The sequence below is a fragment of the Pteropus vampyrus genome, unplaced genomic scaffold, assembly GCF_000151845.1.
Source record: "Pteropus vampyrus isolate Shadow unplaced genomic scaffold, Pvam_2.0 Scaffold105, whole genome shotgun sequence".
NCBI classification, from domain to species: Eukaryota; Metazoa; Chordata; class Mammalia; order Chiroptera; family Pteropodidae; genus Pteropus; species Pteropus vampyrus.
Window position 1 is genome coordinate 2,315,745 of NW_011888886.1, and position 14,799 is coordinate 2,330,543.

General features: G+C 52.4%; 2 protein-coding genes and 1 non-coding gene across 3 annotated transcripts in view; 1 reads left to right on the forward strand and 2 right to left on the reverse strand.

Moving 5' to 3' along the window:
- Positions 1–1,536, forward strand: part of HPCAL1 (hippocalcin like 1) — a 104,135-nt gene extending 102,599 nt beyond the window's left edge. Inside the window, exons 4-5 of the mRNA XM_011365139.2 lie at positions 503–566; positions 662–1,536. Coding sequence (XP_011363441.1) covers positions 503–566; positions 662–759 — 162 coding nt within the window. The 3' untranslated portion in view covers positions 760–1,536. The remainder of the gene's footprint in view (positions 1–502; positions 567–661) is intronic.
- Positions 1,537–9,214: 7,678 nt separating this feature from the next.
- The window catches only part of ODC1 (ornithine decarboxylase 1), a 7,128-nt gene continuing 1,543 nt past the window's right edge, over positions 9,215–14,799 (reverse strand). Inside the window, exons 2-12 of the mRNA XM_011365122.2 lie at positions 13,465–13,584; positions 13,240–13,373; positions 12,790–12,963; positions 12,417–12,589; positions 12,044–12,178; positions 11,846–11,927; positions 11,669–11,752; positions 10,597–10,759; positions 10,404–10,516; positions 10,107–10,321; positions 9,215–9,692 (exon numbers count right to left, since the gene is read on the reverse strand). Of these exons, the coding sequence (XP_011363424.1) occupies positions 9,548–9,692; positions 10,107–10,321; positions 10,404–10,516; positions 10,597–10,759; positions 11,669–11,752; positions 11,846–11,927; positions 12,044–12,178; positions 12,417–12,589; positions 12,790–12,963; positions 13,240–13,341 (1,386 nt within the window). The 5' untranslated portion in view covers positions 13,342–13,373; positions 13,465–13,584 and the 3' untranslated portion in view covers positions 9,215–9,547. The remainder of the gene's footprint in view (positions 9,693–10,106; positions 10,322–10,403; positions 10,517–10,596; positions 10,760–11,668; positions 11,753–11,845; positions 11,928–12,043; positions 12,179–12,416; positions 12,590–12,789; positions 12,964–13,239; positions 13,374–13,464; positions 13,585–14,799) is intronic.
- Positions 14,483–14,618, reverse strand: LOC111743025. Its single transcript, XR_002781563.1, has one exon. It is a non-coding gene; the product is annotated as a small nucleolar RNA SNORA42/SNORA80 family (small nucleolar RNA).

The following is a 14,799-nucleotide window of genomic DNA, read 5'->3' on the forward strand; positions in this document are numbered from 1 at the left end:
GCCACGTCACCTGCATCGGTGCCTCTGGGATTCAGCTTCTACGGCAACTTAGCTTTAAAACCTGCTTTTCTGCCTCCTAATCCTAGAAGTAACAGGGTCTGCAGGGGAGGAGGGAGGAACCGAGATGAGGGCGGTACCAGCTGGACCTCAGCATGCCCAGTCTCTCTCGTCCTCCATCCACCCCAAGGGCAGATGCTACAGCAGCAGAAAGGGTTCTCCCAGCGCGAGCAGCAGGCCCGTGCCGCCACCAGGGGACTGCCAGCTGGACGGTCAGCGAATTACGCCCTGGCCGCCTCAGGCCCTGTCAGCCCTGCTTAGCTATGCAGTAGGGCAGAGACCCCGTTCTTTCCGGCCGAGTCACACCTTCCTTCAGTAATGGATGGGGCAACTTCTAAGGTGATTTAAGTTGCCCCACTGGCCACCGTGTGCTGTCGCATGGGGTGTGTCCTAGAGTTGCCCGATGCTCTGCAGTGAGCAGTGAAAGCAAAACAGGTTTTTCCAGAAAACGTCGTCAAAGTGGCACCTGGACAGCATCCAGTCCCAGGAAGGCTCGGGACTGGAACCGAGTGGGTGGCCCTGACGTGGGAACTGTCCCCGTGCTCTGGAAAGTGCGGAACAGTGAGCCCTGGCTGACTCCCCTTTCCCGTCCTCCCTCCCACAGGCAAACTGTCCCTGGAGGAATTTATCAAAGGTGCCAAGAGTGACCCCTCCATCGTCCGGTTGTTACAGTGTGACCCCAGCAGCGCAAGTCAGTTCTAAGGGACCCGGCGTCTGGACAGTGACAGAGAAACAGGATCGTCTCGCCGTTTAAGCTTTGCTTGCAAAAGTGGATGCCTCCTCAATCATTCCTGCTCTCCCCGGCCAGGCCAGGTGACACGTGACACCTCCCCGGCCCTGCGGCTAGCTGCACCTCCCTCCTCCGCCTGGCCTCTTCCCGTCCCTTCCCCTGTCCATCCAGGGCGACTCCCGGGGATGTTTACACACAGGGCTCAGCGTTCCCCCTTCCAGGGTGCCCCCCGCCCGCGGGGAGCCCAGAGGACGCTGCCAAGGACACTGGTGGGACTTTCTAGGATGGCGCCAAGGCCAGCTAATTTATTTCGTGACTGCAGGTGGCTCTGCGGGTCAGGCGGGGACAGGAACGGAGGGAGAGTAGGTGACGGCCAGCCCTCCCCTGTGCATGGCACCGCCTCGCTCGTTCCTTTTCTCTGACTAAAGCTGCTCGCACGTCTGTGGACTGCGGCCTCCTTTCTTTTAATATATAAATTATACGTATGGTGAAGTGAAATGTCACGTGTAGGTCCCGTATTTAATGCCTCGATCGCCTCTGAAGCGTGGTTCCCCCCGTGGCCTGTGACCTCCCCCCGCCCCCGAGCCTGGTTATTTTGTGGTATTTGTGCACTCAGTCTGCCTGTTTCAAAAGGAAGTGCATGCGAGCCCTCCGTGCCCATAGGGACGCAGTGACGCAGGTGTCTGTGTAAGGTTCGTCCTGCTGTTGACTGGTCTGGCATTTCCCTTATTAAAACGATCAAATAAACAGAATTCTCCGAGTGCTGTGTTGGCCCGGGGCCCTCGGCGGTCCCGGTGACGCTGGGTTCCGCGGGGCCGGCTGCCGCCTGCAAACGCGGCTCTCCTGCCTCCCCACGTGGCTCTCCTGCCTCCCCACGTCACCACGGTGTCTGCAAATGGTGCAGCCTGTTCCTCAGCATCTGCCCAAAGGCAGGAACCACTCGTGGAAAGAAAAGATGACCGTTCTTGACAGGTTTGACGGTGAGACTTCTGCCTGCCCCTCCGCCACCCTCCCCCTGCCGTGTGGTCTAATCGGCGAGGTAGCAGACGGCACATTCCCAGTGAGGACAGAGTGGGGACCGGGGGCGTCAGGACAGACCCTGGGGGCAGGACCTCGTTTCTCAGCCATTGAGATACTTTGGGTCCCAGCAGCAGAAAACCCAGCAGAAGGTGCTTCAGCCGTAGGGACGCTTGTCCCACGGGCCGAGTGGTCCAGGGCAGCGTAGGCTCGGCTGGTTCGGCATCACCGAGGACCCCCAGGTCACCTCGCCGCCCCGCTGCCCTGCCCCCGAGCCTCGCTGTTGGCCTCTGTCCTCACTGTTAAGTTCTCAGAGTCCGCCCAGGGCTGTCACCGTTCTGGGCAGTATGGCTGACCCGGGAGCATTCCACAGGCAGGAAGAAAAGCAGCCCTATCTTCTGTTCTTCTTTGAGAAGAAGAACTTTCTAGAATTCTCCTCCTCACAAGCCCCGCTTCTCACTGGCCAAAACCTGGTCCGGGCCTTGGCCAGTCAAGGGGCACCCCAACTGAGGAGGTCCCACCTCCCCCGAAGGGCATGGCGCCAGGAAGGGCGAACAGGATTTGGGGTTCTGTCTCCAAGATGGCCACAACGGTGTCTGTCGCACCTGCCCACGGGCCATGCCACCTCTCTGAGCCTCACCTGTAGAAGGGGCCTAACGAAGAGGCAGGTGATCAAGGTAAGTGGGCTGAGCGTGGAGCCCGGAGCCTGACTCACGCAGGCTGTCAGGGACCGTGGCTGGTTGATTTTAGTAATCTTAATATGTCGTAAGACTTCACGCTTCTGAATATAAACAACGAGCCCATCCGTAAGTGCCTTCTGAGCTGGTGGCACCAGCAGCGGCCGGTTCCTGGTGAAGCTCATGACGTGCTCACGGCCAGGAGCCTTGATGGACAGCACCATTGGGTGGAGTGGGAGGGTGAGGCCAGGTGGCCTGGAGGTGGCTCCGAGTTGCTACAAAGAGGCAAGATGCTGCCTTTGACAACTCTGCCTGGCCTGGAGGGATCTCCCCTCCCACCGTGGGGCTAGAATTTTGCAAAGATGGAGCTGGAGCTGGCAGAAGTGAGGTCGGCCGTGCTTGCTGGGGCGGGCCGCAGTGCTGCAGTGGGGCCATGGCCCAGCGGACACGGGTGAGCGTGACCGCTAGGTTCGGGCTCTCCAGAGAAACCACCAATGGGGTCTCTCTGTGTGGGACATCGGATGTTAGAGACGGGCGAGGAGCCCTGTGAGCCTGGGCCTGGAGGGGGGTGTTTGTGGAGCAAACGCTCTGGAAGGTAAACCTGGGGCACGGCCAAGAAGGGCACTTCCAGGGGCCGAGGGAGCCGGGGGGTCGAGGGCGGGGAAAGGCCACCACCCCAGGAGGGCAGAGCGTGGGCTTCCCCTCCATCACCTGTGGGCTCTTTCCAGCAGCTTCTGGGACTGAGCTGGGCCCCGGACCCAAAGCGGGGCCATCTCCAAGGACCTGCCAGGCTCTCTGCCTGCCTGCATTACGAAAGGGCACACTCGAGCCCGTCCTGGCCAGGTCCGGGGCAGGAAGCCATTCTCTCCTGCCTGCGGGCTGCGTGTGCTCAGGGTTCGTGCACACACACTCTGTGCACACGCATGCACCATTGCTGCCTGTCACACACGCATTCCCCAGCTTTGCCGTCCGCTCTCACAGCACACCACAGTTTACAAGAACTTTCGTGGTGCACCTGCTTCTTCTGCAGGTGACAAGGAAACAGGCCCAGGGAAGGGAAGGGACCTGCCCCACAGACCTGTCACCAGCTCCCAAACTCCACTAGCAACCAGCCGGGCCCCTCAGGGTTCACTTGAGTCCCCCGACAGCAGTGGCAAGATCAGAGCCAGCCAGACCACCTGACCCCCCCACCCCCAACAGTGCTCCTTTGGGTGTGTGTGCATTGTGTGTGTCTGTGTGACTGCCTGTGTGTGTGGTCTGGGTGCGTGTGTGTGGAGGGGCGGGTGGTGTGGCCCCTTGCCACGTCTGCGGACGCGGCTTGGCGGGTCGGGTCCAGTCTGGAGTGTGTCCTGTGTGGAGGTGTCGCAGGCACACACCCGGGCACGTCCTGTGTGGAGACCCGGGATTGAGGGTCAGGAGCATCTGGCCTGGGCAGGCTGGGGGCTCCTGGAGATGTGTGTGAGGCCACGCTGAGTGGCAGCCCTGGTAGCTCATCCCAGGCGGGCGGGGAGGGGGGAACCCACGTCTCCCCGGGCTGGCAGCTGGCCTGGCTCTGCTCCAGCCATAGGCACCCACACTGCTCCTGGCCCCAGCTGGGCCGGCAGAGGCCAACTTGAACTTTATCTCACCCGCACACCAGGCCATTTCCTAAGTCTCTGCAAATGTCACTTCCTCCGGAAGCTGTCCCCACTCTTCCCTAGATACTCCCTACACTCCTGGCAGAGCGGGGTATGCAAAGCTCCCCCATGGGCCAGGGTCTGCCCCTATGGCTCTGCTCGGAACAAGGGCAGCAAGTGACCCCTGGCTCCTCTAAATATGGGGCCAGAGCCAGACCGAGGACCAGGTACCCCTAGGGAGCGCTGGGGTGGGGAAAGCAGGGATCTGGGGGCTGTGCAAAGATGGGGAGAGGGTGACCCTTGTACTTACATTCAAAGACAAGTGGGACCTGGACTCTGGCCTCAGGGCTGGCTTGAGGGGGGCGGGATGGATAAGCTCAGCAGCCTCTGCTTCCCACTGCACTCGCGCTTCTGTGGGGAGGCCGAGCCACCCCGCACAGCCAGGACGGGGCTGGGAGCAGGGCCCAGGGCCTGAGGGGCAGCGGGTGGGCCCCAGGTGCTGAGTGGGCACATTAGGAGGTGACTAGAGGTGTGCTACGCACTCGATGGCAGGGGGAGGCAAGAACACAGGCTGCAGGGACCTGCCAGCTGCTCACTGGGAGTGAGGCAGGAGGGCCAGGGCTGGGGTGGGCTTCACTTATGGGGTCTCAGGAAGAGTTTTGCGGGGAGCATCCTGGTTGGGGACAAGACCACCTGGAGCCCCTTCCTCAAAGCCCTGGATTCCCTGATGTGGCTGGCCCTGGAGCTTCCTCTCAGCCAGGCCACACTCCTGTTGCCACAGCCCTCTTGTCACAGTGGGCTCTGTCAGCATTTGCTGAGTGACTGAGTGACCTGATAACTTAGTCACAGCACCCGACCCACAGAAGACCCTCCAGCACTAGGTGCTGCTGCCCCCTGGTGGCTATGGACGGGAGGGTGGGCCTGGATGTGCAGATCCCTATGGCCACCCAAAGCCTGGTTTTGGAGCTGCTTGGGCCCGCTTTATAGTGGAGCTTTCTGTCCTTGTCCCACCTGATAGATGAGAAGACTGAGGGCTGCAGGGGCACCTGATTTCCCATGATCCACACAGCACACAGAATCTGAAGCCGAGTTCCTGGTGCCCCGGACTCAGGCCTTGTCAATAGGGCTCCCAGTTAAATGTGAATTTCGGATAAGCAACAAATAATCTTTCGGCATTCCTATGTCTCGTGCAATATTTTATATTTTGATTTGCTATCTGGTAATCCTACTTTTCAGGCCTCGGAGCTGAGCCCGTCCAGCCCCTGGGGCAAGTCAGAAGCGGGAGGAGCCAGGCCACCTCACAGGCTACCCCCCAGGGCGAGGACACATGGCCCTCCCAGTGGACTCGGGCCCTCGGCCCAGCCTGTCCTCCCATGCTGGGCCCGCTCGGAGGCCCTCTGCCCTCCCTGCTCAGCCCTCGCCGAGACCACAGTCTGAGGAACGTCACCCCTCCTGAGGTCACTACTACCTCAGTAACCCCTGTGGCCAGAGGCAGAGCGCATCTTGGCATGAGCTGACCCTCCTCTTTCTAGAGTCAGCAGTAAGGATGGAAAAAATTCCTTGTACTTCCCAAAACTAGCAGCAAGGATTTCCAGGTGTTCTCACTCAGTGCACTAAATTCTGAGCTTCCCCAATCCTGCCTCAACAGCCCCGCCAGGTAGAGGCACGTGCCAGGCTTCCTTCTGAGGGGGAGGGACAGTCCCTGGGAGGTCCAGTGTCGGCTCCGTCAGTGCAGCTGAAGAAGCCACCCTCTGCGTGGCTCAGAGCCGCAGGTGCTCTGGGTCTCCTGCTGCTGCCTCCCTGGGCCGGGATGAGGCTGGGAGGGAGCAAGGACCAGGAGCTGCGGCTCCGCCCTTGGTGGGACAGAGGAGGAGGCTCACTCTAGTCACGGTGGCCAGGAGCAGAGGTGGCCAGGGAGGCGGGAGACCTAAAGTCCTCTTAAACCGGCTGGCTCACTGCGCACGGGGCACATCCAGTCTGGGCTTCATCCCATCTGTTAAAAAGGCGTCTGGGAGCGCTCGCAAAGCCTTTCTTCAAATGACATTCAACATTGAAACCCAATGCGTTAAGCAGGCTGGGACAGAGAGGGCAGAACCCCCAACTTGTCCTCCGCCCGTCACCCCCAAGTGCCAAGGCTCCTCAGGACCCTCGATTTGGAAAAGGTTAACCTCACCTCCAGGGCCAGTCCTCCAGCAGGACCCAGGGGTGGCTCGAAGTGAGCCCCCAGGCCCAGAATGGGGGGAGCACCCATGCTGAAGAAAGAATGGGGTGATGGCCGGAAAAGCCCTCTAGCAGAGGGGGTGAACAGCCAGCAGGTGAATAACCTAAGGAAACCTACTAAGTGCAAATGGACTCTGCATAGAGACGCAAGGTCGCCTCGTAGGGGTCACTGGGTGGGCCATCGGAGCACATGACTGTAAGACAAACTGAGTGAGGCCTGGGTAGAACAGTGGGTCACACCCGAAAGGTGGCACCAAGGGTGGCCTTCCAGGAGGGCGGAGAGAGGGAGGCCAAAGGCATGGACGGTGGTCTGTCCATCGGCTCTGGCCCACCCCTAGGTGCAGACTAGTCCTTGAGGGGCAGTGGCCCAGCTGGGAGCTTGGGCACTCAGGGTCTGACCCTGACCCCAAGGCGACCCCTGGGGGAAGGTAGGTATTGACCTGTCAACATTCCAGAGTGTACAATGCTCTCTCCTTGGCTCCAGTGCCTCTGTCATGTCCATTGGCCTCACGAGCTGGGTGGCATGAGCCAGCCCTGGGACCCTGCAAAGCTGAAGAGCTGGCCTTGGCCAGCCCCGCCCGGGTCCCCTGATCCGACCACCAGCGCAGGTCTAGCAGCATGGCGAGCTAGGAAGAACACACAGAAGGGACACGCGAGTCACTCGACTCGAGGACTAACCTCTGAGCCTCTTTCCTCACCGGGAGGCTTGTTTTCAAATTCCTTTTGAAATCAGTTAACAGACACATGTCAAGTGCACGTGTCGGCTCCACCCTCCTCCCTGGGCCTTGATTCTCCTGCTGCCAGCCTCTCAGCCCTTCTCTTCCAGAAGTGTCCTGTGCGTGTGCAAGTGTGTGCAAGTACGTGTGCACACACAGGGCGAGTTTGGTTCGCTTTTTACACAAATGGTAGCACACTCCGCCCCACTCCTCACCCGCCTCCTCTTCCTCCTGCTCGGAGACTGTCCCACGAGGTTCCTGTAAGTCTGTGCCCTCATGCAGCGTGTCCCTTCCAGGGGTCATCTCGTTGGGACCCTCTTGATTCGCATACGGGTTGTTTCTAACGTGCTCTTATCAACAATGCCGCCATGAAAAGCCTCGTAAGTGGATTTATCAGAAAATTTTAGAATTACTGGTTCAAAGATAATGTGGATTATTCTGATATGGCCAAATTCTCTCCAGATTATTCCTGCAATCCCTTTTCCCATCTTTTGTGGGTGAGCATGCCAGCTTACTCACAAACTAGGGATCCCTTTGCCAATCTGACAGGTTTTAAACAGATTTTGGGGGCTTTAATACACTTTGAGAATCTCACATTCAACAAGTTTTATTTCTTTGAACCCGTTCACATCTTGCCCACTTCTATTGAATTGTTCTTTTTATTGATTAGAGCCTTTTTAATATGAAAATTAGCTCCTTTCTTGTTTGCCAGTTTCCCCATTAGTCCCTTGCCTTTTTGACTTCGAATGTTTTCTTCCAATAGTTTCGTGGCCGAACCTGTTACATTGAAAACTTTCATCTGGAATTGACAGTGATGTCAGTTGAGGATACTTTTATTTTTCCAGCTGGTTACACAGTCGTGTCCCCACCCTCCCACACCCGTTTCCACTCTCAGTGTCTGGGATGGGTCCAGCCATCTGGATTTTAAGATGCCCTGAGTGATTCTTTTGAATTCCTTCCCTTTCTAAGTCAAAGACCTCTAACTCACCAAGACTCTAGGCTTGATGTCTAGCTCGCATTTTGGGGGACTCTTAATTCCTTCCTTTGGAGCAGTAGCAGCGTGCATCAGACCCCGAGGAAGCAGGAAGGGGTGCGAAGTGAGGCCAACCACTGATTACGCTCACCCCGCCCCTTCTCCAGGAAGAGCCTGTTTTCTCTGTGGCTCCTGACGTGTTTCAGTCTGGCACCTAAAGCCACTCTCAGGTCCAGGGAGGGAGGCCAGAGCTGATGAGAAACCATGCCCTGGAGGGACCAGCAATCACAACACAGTATCCATCCCCCTCTTACGCCTTAGGGGAAGATGCTTTTTAGAATAAGAAATCACTCCCCTCGACTTCTCTAAGGGGCTGACAGCAGCAGCCAGGTGGCTTCATTTGCTCCTGAGACGGAACAGAGCCACAGCGCCCCCATCTGTACCATTTGCTGCTGACTTCCCATGTCCCTCTAATGAAGCTGGGGGCTTCCTAGAGCGACATCTGGCTTTTACATGGCTTCCCTTTTTCATTCTGCAGCTTTGCAGAGATTCAAAATTCCCATTTTGGGGCTTAAGTAATATGAGCCTGCTTTTTTGGGGAATGGGGTAAGTTGATAAGAAAACATAGGTGGCCAGTCAGCGGTCAAGTCAGACACCTGTAACACAGAGTAACTGAATTTATTAATACGTTGACGGCCACATGCTGTACTACATCCCTAACTTGTCTGCAACAATGCAGCTTGCGCTGGGAGTGCCCTCCGGGTGGGCAGGGGGCGCCTCTCTCTGTGGGCCGGGCTCAGAGGGCCTGGCGTGCCGGCCCTGTGCACTGGCCATGACAGCAGCAGGCCAGACAGTTGGCAAGGGGCTCTGGGTGTCCCATGTTCAGCCATCCCTGTGGACATTCAGGGTGGGCTGAGCCGCTAAGGCAGACGTCTGCCACTCTCAGCAGCAGAGGACACGGCCTATCTCGTCCATCCTTCTACCTGTACGTGGGCTAAACCCGCAGTTCTTTGTGAGAATCTACACCAAACTTGATACAGGACTCCTGTACCTGAAATAAAAATGGCCAACAGGAAGAAGGCTCTTCCACGGAACACCAAAATAACAAAAATCACGAACGCCTTAGTCATACAACATCAGCTCCCACTTGTAAAACACATGCAAGGCGAGCGTTTGAACTGGACACACTGTAAAAATTTCCCAATGCCTGATTATTTCAAGATACTTTATTTTTAAAACAGGTCACGATACTAAGCTTCTGGCCCGTTCTGCCAATGTCCAAGCTACAAATGCTTGCTCAGCAGCTGAGGGGCCCTCTTTAGTAGCATGTCTGAAGAGTGAATAAAAATCCATATAAAACAAATATTCAAATAGTTTCCATAGGAACACAGATAAGTGTGACCCCACCTCCTAGTCTTCCATATTGTTCCATCTGTGCCAACCCAACTTACAAAACATTTCAAAACTAGCAGTAATTAAGTTAAATCCCTCCCCCCCCTAAATTCAAGCTACACTCGCAGTAACAGCTACAAGAACGGCATCTACACATTGACGCTCGCGGAAGCGCAGGCCGCTGGGTGGCGCTTCATCCCACTCTCCCAGGCACACGACACGGGCAGGGTGCCGACATCCTGCTCCTCCGCTTCGGGCGCGAAGTCTCGCTTCTGGATTTGCTGCATCAGTTGCCTGAGCGAGAGAGAGAAGTAGCACATTCAGAACCCCTGAGTCACTCATCACTGAGCAGTTTCGAATAACTTATTCAGGAGCCTATTTGCTTCCTTGGTCACTGTGTCATCGGGAAGCAATTCACTGTATTTCTGAAGCAATGGTTTCTTCAGAGCCCTCTTTTTGGTAATAAGGAAACCACAGATCACATGCATTCATTAAAATATTCTCATTACCCAGAGATACCATAACCAGTCTTGCCTAAAATGGTTACACCTTAGGGAAAATCTAAGAATAAAATCACTTATTGGATTTTTTCCATCCATTTGTTATTTTCCAACTTTTCTAGAACATATATTCTTGACATGGGAGGAAAATAAACTTTAAAAAAGGTATCTTTTCTTGTCAGAACCACACACAGGCATCGCCACTCACCACGTCGGCCCTGACATCACGTAGTAGATGGTCGGCCTCTGGAACCCGTTGAAGGTAGAAGCGGCAGCAACGGTGTAAGCACCCATGTTTTCAAAGAGCATCCAGTCGCCAACGTGCATCTCAGGCAAGCCACAGCGCTCAACGATGCGGTCGAGGCCGTCACACGTTGGTCCCCATATGCTGGATGAATAATACTTCTCATCCGGTTTGGGCCTCTACATTTGAGAGAAACATACCTAGTTACACCTGTCAGGACTCATCATCTTAACTCTTACACACAGTACAGTCAGAAGGTACCTTCTGCAGAAGGGGCTTCACATGCGCATGATCGTAGAGGATGCAATTAAACGATCCATATACGCCGTCATTCACGTAATACATAAACGTCTTTTCGCTCGACTCATCTTCATCTAGGAAGCAGAAAGTCTCAATGACCACTTTTCGCACTAGCTTTCAGCTCCACATACAAGGATTCACTCTCTGTACCTACCATCAGAGCCTGTTTGTTCCTTTAATACGAGTTTTTTAGCAATGATGTTAACTGCGAGCGTGAAAGCTGATGCGACGTAGTATCTGCCTGGCTCCGCTATGAGCCTCACTCCCGAGTCTGACGGGAAATACTTGTCCAGTGCTGGGTTGATTACACTGGTGACCTACGAGAGCGAGACAGACGAGAGTCAGCCGTCAAGGCGAACCACGTGGAGGACGCAGGGCTGTGACATGACAAACGTTTTTGTTTCAGAGCAGCCATCAGGAGGAGCTTAACAAGCAACAGCAGCAAAAAATCAAAATCAAAATCTCCCTGAAAACCAGCCCTCACCTCCCTGTGGCTTCCCTTTGATTCCTCCCCAGGTTCCCGTCCTGTCCTTTTTAAGATGTTATGGGTTGGGTTTCCTTTTACCAAACAGTATGAAACAAATTTATTATCACCTACTTAGTACCAAAGTGCCTAAATATTTTTACATGCCAACAGGGTAAAACACTTTTTCTGTCAATCTCACATAATTTTAACAAATAAGAATGTGGATCTTTTGTTATAAACTTGAGCACCGTATAATGGCTTAAGTGACTAAACACTTAAAATGTTTTAAGAAAATACAGATTCTAGCGTAGCACATATGGTGTAGAGCAGATCCTCAAATTACATTTACTTTGTCCAAATGTCGTGTCACTATAACGCTGATGAGACGTCAGAGGAACTTAATTCCTGTTTCTATCAATTAGCTTGTGGTAAAATCGGTTTTGTTACGTCCTTTCTCCTAAAGCTACAGGACATCGTGATGTTAAGTGAGGACTTACTGTATTAAAGCCAGCATGTTCTTATTTCCAGTGACATTTCTTAATGTAACCAACTGTTTTCTAAGACTTTTTAGAAAGACTCAGTTTCGAAAGCTAAATGATGTTAAATACAATTTTAAATCACACGGAAGTCGCTTGAAATATCACACCAAGACATTTACTTTCATATCTGTAGTCTCTTTTGGTATCGGCTAAGGAATTTTAATATTCTAAAAAGAGACTTGCTCCAATAGCTCCCGCACACTGGAACTGTTATGGATTACCTCCTCAAACTTAAGCTTCACATCCTCAGAGCCAGGAAAGCCGCCACCAATATCAAGCAGATACATGTTGAAACCGACCTCAGCCTAGAGTTAAGAAAATTAAGTCGATCAAACAGCCAGATTCGTAATACGTCAGCCCCGCCCCCCACCTCCCACTTGGGGTTCAGATATACTCACTCCCATATCGAAGACACAGCGGGCATCAGAGATGGCCTGCACGAAGGTCTCGGGATCAGTACAGCCGCTTCCCACGTGGAAACTAGGAATAAGAAAGGAGAATCCACTATCCCTAAAAAGAACTACTTACAGTGGGGGAAAAGAGCCTGTCAAACTTGTCATCTAAATATCACTATCTCAGCCTCTCTAATATCTCACCTGACACCAATGACATCGATATTTAGCTCTTTTGCCCGCTCCAAAAGAAGCCTGCTGGTTTTGAGTGTGGCACCAAATTTAACACTGAGGCGACAGACTGCTTTGGAATCATCAGTGGCAATCCGCAAAACCAACCTAGAAGCAAGAACAGTGCAGCAAATTCACATGACACGAGCATCACCTACGGACATGGTTACAACACAAAGCGAACCCTGGGCTCTGACACTCTGTGCTTTGAGTCTAAAATGAGTCTAGAGACATTAAGTGATTTTCTACTTTGTCTCTGATCCAGCGCACAGATAATTTACTAAAGTACAGAAATCTAACGCAGATGCCACACCTGACCCTGCCCTCAAATGCAGGAGTAACTCACTTTGCCTTTGGATGTGCCCTGGCAACTTTCATCAGCTCGACTTCGCTGTCAAAAGTCATCATCTGGACTCCATTATTGGCAGCATATTTAATCTGAGACACTTGTTTACAAGGATTTGCATAGATAATCCTTTCTGGAGGTACCCCAAGACTCTGCACCAATTGAATTTCAGTCTGAAAAAGAAGAGGTGTTACACTGTAAGTTGCTAATAAACAAATGCAAGAAGCAGAATAATGGGGAAGCTGTCACACCACAGTGCCCCCTACTTTCATTAGCATTTACTGCCCCAGAAACATAACTCTGATCTGCCCTGCTGGGAACACCAGGGCCGTTTTTGCAGAATCATTTGTGAGTCCTGCTGCCTTTTGCTCACCTTGCTGGCACAGTCGAATCCCGTCCCAGTGGCAGCGAGGGTCTTCAGTACGGTTCTGCTGTCATTGCATTTGACTGCATAGAAGGGGGTGACCCGAGGAAGAGCTTTCAGCCACTTCAGATGTTTCCTGAGAATGTCTCCCAGGTCCGCCACGTAGAAGGCATCCTTGTCATCCTACAGTAGGTGTGGTTACAGGGAACTTATTAGCTGCCTAACGTCCAGCACGCAGCCTCTCTACTTCCCATCACTCCCAATGAACCCTACTCTCTCTAGTCCAGTCACTGACACAAATGTCACTATTATCGCTAAGTGATCCACAGCCAATTAAATTCTAAATTCCCTAACAAGACCTAAGTTCCATTACATTTCCTTCAGACTCCAATGAAGTTTCCCCCTCGTCAGCTCGTCTCTCTCTGAGCTACACCGCTAACGTGGACTCAATACACTTACGGAGGAAGAAACTTCGTTAATTTTTTGGTCCAGAATGTCCTTGGCAGTAAAGCCTTCATCGAGGAAATGGCAGTCAAACTCTTCATTGATAAAGTTGTTCATGGCTTCTGGATATTCTTTCGAAACACAGAGATCTGCAAATAGGGTGGACACATTTACTCAGGAGCCTTAGAGATACTTAGTAATTTTTAACCAGATTAACCTGCAACAATCATGAATACTTACAAGGAAAACTAAGAGATGGAATTTAAAGAAACAATTGCCAGCTTTTCCCAAAGGCAATTCTCCAGGAGTCCCAAGTCCCGCCAAAGATGGGTGTGTTCTCCGCGCAGCAGTGGAAATGTCCTGAGAAACACAGAATTTGCTGTCCTCATTAGGAACACATCACATGGAAAGATCAGGCACTCACCATGCACACCCAGGAAGCAGGTTACTCAAGCAGCTCACTCTCTGGGTGTGGAACCCCATTAGTCCTGGGTGTAAGTCTCATGATTCCCTAAACTTCTACAGTATCTGAGGACACCAGATTCAATGCTTCAGATTTCTTCAAAGTAGCACACTAAAATTCCATATATAGTACTGTACATCTCAATAAGCACTTCGAATATTCATGCCAAAAAATGAAGAACGTGGGCTTCAGCTTTCTTGCACTTAGTTCACTAATAAGGGGAAGAGTTTTACAATGGTCCACTTACTTTATTTCAGAGCTGTCTCAGTTCTTTAGAAGCTTAAAACAGTGGTTACAGTAACAATTAAAAGTTGCCACACAGACATCCTGCCAATTCCTACTTTCACTAAGTCTTACAGTGGCTAATAGGCATCATGGCAATGTCAGGGTCTCTCTGCTTACTGAGTTTCCTGAGAATTTTCTGAGCTAATTTTCATGCTATTTTACTTTCACGCTAGGCATCTATTTTTAAAAACTGCATCTTCAAATCAACGTAATGTACTATAGCTGCTCTATCTGATCAGAAAGCAGTATTCTTGAACCAGTGTTGCCTACTAAATTAGCAATTCTGGGACTCCCAGCGGGCACTCTAACATTTGCTTAGCTATGAATGATAATCATAGGAGAGTAATTTTTGGTGTCTTTTATGAGTAACAAAAATAAGCATAAATGAAATATGAATAAGCAAAAATAAGCTCGTAACAATCAGAGCCTTCATGAAATGTGACCCTGGCAAGTGACAGTTATCTTAAAATTATTTTAATCTATTTAATTTCTGCCAGATAAAGCCTTTTCCAATGTGTAACCCGCTTCAGTGCCTGCAGCCTACCGGCACAGAGGCCAGGCAATGGTTCAGGGCTACAATTTGCTCTGGCATGGGGCACTATGAGAGGCCCAGGGGGACGGGCCTGCCATAAATCCAAACCCATGCATGGGAGAATTTGTTTCAAGACTTGATCGGAAGTGACTTTTTGGCACCGTCAACCTCCTAAATCACCCCTAGTGCGAGGCAACAGACTAAGGTCAGCAAATCCATTGTCTATATAAACGACATTTAAATAGGCTCAAGCGGTGACAGATTGGATTAACTTGTGTCTTGTTAAACATCTTTA